Below are 6,667 nucleotides of genomic sequence, written 5' to 3' on the forward strand. Positions count from 1 at the left end.
AGAAGCGCCTGGGCCGTGGCTTCACCGTTGAGGAGCTGAAGGCAGCCGGTGTCAACCCTCGTGTTGCCCCGACGATTGGCATTCGCGTGGATCGCCGCCGCAAGAATAAGAGTGAGGAGGGCATGAACATAAACATCCAGCGCCTGAAGACGTACATGAGCAAGCTGGTGCTATTCCCTATGAGCTCCAAGAACGTACGGAAGGGTGAGGCCACCGAGGAGGAGATGAAGGCCGCCGCTCAGGATCGCACCCGCTTCGGCACTGCGGCTGTTGGTGGTCTTGTGACGCCAGCCCCCGAGGCCCCGCGCAAGCTGACGGAGGAGGAGCGCACAAAGAACGTGTACAAGTTCCTCAAGAAGAACCACAGCGCGGTTCGCTTCTTTGGTGCCCGCAGGGCTCGTGCAGAGCGAAAGGAGGCCAAGGAGAATGAGAAGAAGTAAGGCGTGCAAGCTCATTTTTTTTTTTTTTGGTTTGAATACTTTGCCGTTTTTTTGTAACCGGGTCACTGACCAACACCGAGCGCTTTTTTTTAGAGGCTTTCAAAAATATTTGTATCTTTCAATGGCGGTGCGCACATGCTTGAAAGTGTTGTTGGATTAATTTTTTTTTTTTTTTGTTGTGTGTGTGTGCTTGCGTTTCCGTTTTTTTTTCTGTCATTGTTGGTGTTCCCGCACCAGGAATAGGGACGAAAGCATTCAGACACACATAAAAGAAGATAACATTACTGACGCACACACGCGTAAAATAGTACCAGGTGGGTGGGTGATTGCGTTAGAGGAATTACTGACGCTTCTCTGTGGCCAGAGGAACAATGTTGCAAGACCGTTTTGCCCATTTGCGCGTCGTCGACAGCGACTCCGACTCGGACGATGTGCAACTCAACAGATACCGCGACGTGAGTCGCCCCTCCGTCACCGCACCGAGACTGAAAGAGGACACTTTTGGGATGTTGAACCCAGCAGCGCCAGCAGCACCAGCAGCAGCTTCTTTTTTGGTTCCTTCGGCTGCCGGAGGGAAACAAGGCCCGACAAGAGCGACGGCGCCAGCTCAAGAACAGGTACGCTCCACAACTGGTCCACCATCAGCTGACTTTACTAATGTCCCTCATTCGATCAAGGGAAGTTCCTCGCTCGCCCCAAGCCCTGAGAAAAACTTTCCAAAGCGGAGGCTCAGCAACACTGCAACTACTGCTACCAGAAGGTCTTCGGCGTCTAGGTCAGTGCAAGGAGGTGGAAAACCTAATGTGCAGAAGGAGTCGCTCAATTCCACTCGTGTCATTCCTGTTGTTCCTCCACCGGCGTCCGTTTCAGAGAAAAGTGTGGAGGCGTCCGTGGAGGCGAAAACACCACCAAAAAGTTCCGTGAAGTTGCTACAAGATCTACGCGAGCTACAAGAGATATACGAGCTGCAGGGTTCACAAGAGCCACAAGGGATAAACGAGCCGCGAAAACTACACGAGCTACAAGAGCCAAAGGCTACGACGGCGACGGCACCAAACGTCGCGGAAAGCGGGAAACAAACGGAGGCGAACTCCAATACGGTACCAGCTGAGGAGTCAGTCACCGAAATGGAGGAACCAAGAACCGCAACTAGCGGTCAAGTAAACGAGGAGCTCAAGGATGCAGCAACCAGCAGTTCAAAGCCTGTAACCTCTACAGCTACTGGTCCTGGGGACGCAGAAGTAAGACGCGTCTTGGCAGAAAAATATTGGGAAAAAACGCACGGCTTTGATCCATGTAGGCGAGGTATGCCGCTCTTTGTGGCCCTAGAGCATAGTCCCTCTAAATATGCACAGATGCAGTTCAAAGCAGAGAAGCGCAACGTATCGAAGGCCAAACCCGGGGTGGTAAGCGAGTTGGGACCTCGTCAAGGCGAGAGTGAGCAGAATACTTCGGAACTCGAAAGAGAAACAAAGTTCCCTGACGAGGAATTGGTTGTGGCTGCCCGTGAAGATGGGTTCAATCAGGAAGAGGACGCGGGGGTTGCGGTGCCCGCGATTACTATGTCTAGCGTGGCTCTTATGAAGAATGAAGCTGCAGGGGGCGCGCGTAGCATTACACAGACAAACGAAGGTGGCGAGATGCAACAAGAGCACGCAACACACCCGAGTAGCGCTTCTGGAAAGGGAAGCGAGGTAAACGAGCCTAATGCTTCTCATAAGGCTGCCTTGATGAAAGAAGGGGTTAACGAGTTGCACAAGACAGCAACTTATGTTAACAGTGAAATGGAGGACAATGTGGGGGATGGACCGGCTCGTCCTACGGAAGGAAATCAGACCTTTCTTTTGGAACCATTTGAAAAGGTCCAAAGCGTTCCCTTGAACAATAAAGGTAGCGCTGAGTTGCCAAGTAGCGCACACGCAAGTGGATGTGTCGAGAGCGCGAAGACGTCTCAAAGCAATCGGAGGAGTATCAAGAGCGACGTGAGTCATTCCATCACGGGGATTGAGCAAAGGGGGAAGTTGGAACGTGTTCCTAACGACGATGGGTCTTGGGTCAAGCAAGAACAACTCATGAATGGTGGGATCATGAGCAGCTCTCTGACGGAGAAGCGTGAGGCTCATTTACTGAAGGAAGGTGCTGTGCCGGAAAATAATGAGACTTTTAACAAGAGCACGGAACCACCGCACACGTCGGGACTAACCGTCGATGTCCTGCGAAATTACATTTCAAACAGCTATGAAGAGGGACCCAGAGGAGAACACGCTGAAGGTATGGAATACACGGACTCCTCTTTGTATAAGACGTGTCTTTCCCCAAGGACAAACGACGATGGGGGTCTTTGGAGGGGAAGAAATCTGCCCAAGCGTTATGCTTATCCCAATTACTGTGGAAGAGGCCTTTCAACGACGCCAGGGCTGGCTATACCACCTTTTCACAGACGCCTCATTTTGGACATGGAGGAGAAGATGCAGCGAGAGAGGAGGGCTCTAGAGCACTCGCTGAACGAATACACATTTCACCCCCAGACCTCTGCTGTAATGCGTGGAAGGTTGCCTCAACGGCGAAATAAATTAACAAACGCTGATTTATCGGAATCGCCGCATCAGAGTTTGGCAGTGACTCCACGACGTGCCTCATCGCGGCGCATAGTAATGGAGGATCCACGACCTATATTTACACCAGAGATCTCCAAATTAGCGCGAGAGACACAGCGGTCGAACCTACCTTACCATGAACGTTTGTACACGACAAAGCCCACCTTGTCACGGGTGAATGCAGCCGGCGTTTCAAACGACCCTTCCCAGCATTTGTCATCACACATGTTGGAGCTTATTGACAATTCAACCTCTCCACTGTTTCATCCGATCATATCTCCTAGAGCCAGAAACATTGAGAACGCTGCTCCGTTTTATCAACGCCTCTACCAAACGAAGGAGGAGATGGAGCGACGTCGCAGGGGTAGTTCTGCTGGACAGTCACCCACTGTCCCACTTCGTCAATCACCACGACATATTAAAGTGTCTCAGCGCCTCTTGGAGCGTCCTACGCCACCGAGGGAAACGGTAATGTACTCGTTCCATCCGGAGATTTCACCACAAGCCATGTCCATAGAAAATCGAAATCCATTTTATCAACGCCTCTACCAAACGAAGGAGGAGATGGAGCAACGTCGCAGGGGTAGTTCTGCTGGACAGTCACCCACTGTCCCACTTCGTCAATCACCACGACATATTAAAGTGTCTCAGCGCCTCTTGGAGCGTCCTACGCCACCGAGGGAAACGGTAATGTACTCGTTCCATCCGGAGATTTCACGGCGTGCGAGGTCCATGGGGGCTAACGGCCCTGTTCATGAGCGGCTCTATCCCACAAAGGAGGAAAGATCGGCGGTCTTACAACGACAGCAGGATAGATTTGATGAGCTTTTGGCCTCCTTTCAGCCTTCCATTACGGACCGTGGCAGCCGTGCATACAAGGATTCTGGTGTGGTGAGACAAAATGCAGTTAGGCGGCTGACGGAGCCAAAAGAGCAGCCCCGGAAGTTTGTTGACCCCTCTCTCACCTTTCATCCCTTTATCACGCAAAAAGCTAAGAATTTGAAAACTGGGAGTTCGGCGGCATCATCTTGGCGGATCAGCAATTCAAATTAGTGAGATGAGTACTTCATTATGTATTATTTTTTTTGTGGTTTTTCGTTGGGGGAGTGCGTGGGGTGTATTTCCTTAACCATTACTTCATTAGTTTAGATTTTTTTTCTTTATTTCCCTCTTTTTTATATATACTGAAAAATGTATTATTCACGCCAGCACCACAAGAAGAAGACAATTTATTTTAAAAAATGTAAAGCAAAACGCATTCTTCTCTCTTGGTAATGATGAGTATTATCCATCTCTGTATGTGTGCGCGCGTTTCTGTGTGAGGACTTCCCTTTACGTCCACATGACTTTATTGTATGACTTATTTATTGATTGCTTTTTCCTTTCGTCTTATATATATATATATATATATATATATATCGATTTTAGTTTTACACTCTCTGAGCAAAGCAACGTGAAGGGGCGCCTCCTTGAGGCTACTGTGGAGTTGCCTTCCCACGTGTGTTTAGGGTGGGGAAACCCCTATAATGCAGCGCCTCGTGTGTGAAAGCTGCGGCGAGGGCGATGCTGTGTTGGCAAGCTGTGCGGAGTGTGGACGCCGTCTCTGCCGTCTCTGCATTAGCTGCGCATCGCAGTGTGCTGATTGTGCAGCAAAGGCTAAACGCACAAATCTAACGTGTGACATATGTAGGAATAAGGTGAAGGAGCTTTACTGGTGTGTCGTATGCGACTCTATGGTATGCAGGGCGTGTATCCATCAGTCATACATGAATCGGCCCACCACTGTTCTATGCAGAGGATGCCGGGCGTCGTCCCCGCTGGTGATGGCGGCGAAAACGTGCGGCAGATGTAATGAAGTGGTAGTAGATGAAACCACGCAGTATTACTGCGAGTTGTGTGCTTGCCCGCTATGTCGCAATTGCCTTTATGCTTCTTTTGAGTGTGGCGTGTTGAAGTGTCGGACGTGTTGTCCATCCCCTCTTCGGCTAATGAGCAACGACAGACATATTCGAAAGCTTTCAGTCGGCGGGTGGAAGTCCTTGATAACCCCCATTCTGCAAAAGGAGCCGGCAACAAGCGCATTAACAGAAGTAACGGCAGTGGTGGCGTCCGCGAGGCCCTCCGCACCCGTAACAAGCACAGAGGCAGGAGTGGCGTTGTCAAAGTATAGGCAGTTGAGCAATCGGGAGAAGCTGGGTGAGGGGGGCCAGGGGGTTGTGTTTAAGTGCAAAACATTGGACAATGAGGAGGTTGTTTCAAAGGAGATGACGTTTGACGATGCGGATCGGGCGGTTTTTGAGGCACGCCTCCTTCAAGCCGAAAGGATACGAAAGCTTTCCCACAAGCATCTAATACAGTATTTAGATGTGATTGGTTTGGAGAATCCGTTTAAGATTTGCGTTATCATGCCCTACTACTCCGAGGGTGACTTGTTTAATTACATCGGACGGCAGCGTGGACCAATCGAGGAGCACAAGCTTTGTTCCATTATCCTCCAAATAGCATCGGCCTTGCACTACTTACATTCCCAGAAACCACCTCTGGCACACTGTGACATCAAACCCGATAATATACTTCTCCTTAACCGCGAGGAACAAGTACTTCTTATGGATTTGGATTTGTGTCATTCCTGTGAGGCTCAGGTGAGCACGACGACACGAGTACTCCACGAGTGCAGAAGAAATTCCCCGACGCTTGAGTATCGTGCACCGGAGATGGTGAACTCATCGGGGTCCACAGAGTCTGATATTTTTAGTTTGGGTGTTGTCTCGTTTGTTTTGGCGACATTGCCCGAGTTTGTCATGCTCCGCAACGACAAGGGCATTATGACGGTGCTGAATGACTCGGACTGGACCCCAGACTCCTTGGCAGGTGCTGTTCGGGCGGCAATTCGACAACACACACGCGCCTACGCGGAGGAGTTGATTGATCTCATTATTAGGATGCTGCAGCATCGGCCAGCGTCTCGGCCCTCCGCGATTGAAGTCATGGTGAGGCTTACGCAAGCGATGGAGAATCTTCTTATGCGTTGCGATAAATGAGGGGTCGGGTGCGTCTACTTCGTCCACTCTTTTTGCTTGTCAGTTTCCACATTGTTTGTGGGTGTGTTTGTGTGTGCTTCTTTCTGGACGTTTTGACATCATTTTCCTGGTTGCGACTGCAGTTTTTTTTCCTGTTGTTGCTATGGCTTTACTTTACACTTCGTATGCTCATGGCTACGCACATGAATGTGTAAGACTAAAGTGTTTATGTGCCATTTTACGACTTGTATGGTGGTGGTGGTGGTGGTGGTGGTGGTGGTGGTGGTGGTGGTGGTGGGAGGAGGGGGGGGGGGCAGTTGCATCCAGCGACGGTGACGTGGCGAAGAGCAAAATCTCAGTGTGACACAATAGCAACGCGCAGAGGGGGTTCCGCGGCTCGCTGCCGAATGCCGTTGGAGAGGACAGGCGCACCGATGGAGCGTCAGAATATAAACCTTCTTTTGTGTGTGTTTCTTCTGCGTGTTGGCTCTCTATTATGTGCCGCCTATGACCTCGATCGTTTTTTTTGTTTTGTAATTTTTCCTACTTCTCTCTCTCTCTCTCTGTGCAGAAGTCTGTTGCCATGTCTGTGGATTTTACGTCAAAGGCT

The 6,667-nt window shown here is 50.3% G+C and overlaps 3 protein-coding genes across 3 annotated transcripts, besides 4 other annotated features; all 3 read left to right on the top strand.

Moving 5' to 3' along the window:
* Positions 1-122: 122 nt before the first annotated feature.
* On the top strand, positions 123-440 carry TraAM80_08437 (60S ribosomal protein L13; the record flags this gene model as incomplete). Its single annotated transcript, XM_029385188.1, has 1 exon — positions 123-440. The coding sequence occupies one exon, from the start codon at positions 123-125 to the stop codon at positions 438-440; it is 318 nt and encodes a 105-aa protein (XP_029234987.1).
* Positions 441-811: 371 nt separating this feature from the next.
* TraAM80_08438 (uncharacterized protein) lies at positions 812-4,090 on the top strand (the record flags this gene model as incomplete). Its single annotated transcript, XM_029385189.1, has 1 exon — positions 812-4,090. One exon carries the CDS (start codon positions 812-814, stop codon positions 4,088-4,090), a length of 3,279 nt encoding a protein of 1,092 aa, XP_029234988.1.
* Positions 4,091-4,427: 337 nt separating this feature from the next.
* Positions 4,428-4,456: a microsatellite.
* Positions 4,457-4,563: 107 nt separating this feature from the next.
* TraAM80_08439 (putative protein kinase) lies at positions 4,564-6,078 on the top strand (the record flags this gene model as incomplete). The annotated part of the gene is made up of 1 exon (XM_029385190.1): positions 4,564-6,078. The coding sequence occupies one exon, from the start codon at positions 4,564-4,566 to the stop codon at positions 6,076-6,078; it is 1,515 nt and encodes a 504-aa protein (XP_029234989.1).
* Positions 6,079-6,130: 52 nt separating this feature from the next.
* Positions 6,131-6,154: a microsatellite.
* Positions 6,155-6,307: 153 nt separating this feature from the next.
* Positions 6,308-6,355: a microsatellite.
* A 250-nt stretch (positions 6,356-6,605) lies between these two features.
* Positions 6,606-6,622: a microsatellite.
* The last annotated feature ends 45 nt before the right edge of the window (positions 6,623-6,667 follow it).

The sequence above is a fragment of the Trypanosoma rangeli genome (assembly GCF_003719475.1).
Source record: "Trypanosoma rangeli strain AM80 chromosome Unknown Tra_15.4_contig_00415, whole genome shotgun sequence".
Classification (NCBI taxonomy): domain Eukaryota; phylum Euglenozoa; class Kinetoplastea; order Trypanosomatida; family Trypanosomatidae; genus Trypanosoma; species Trypanosoma rangeli.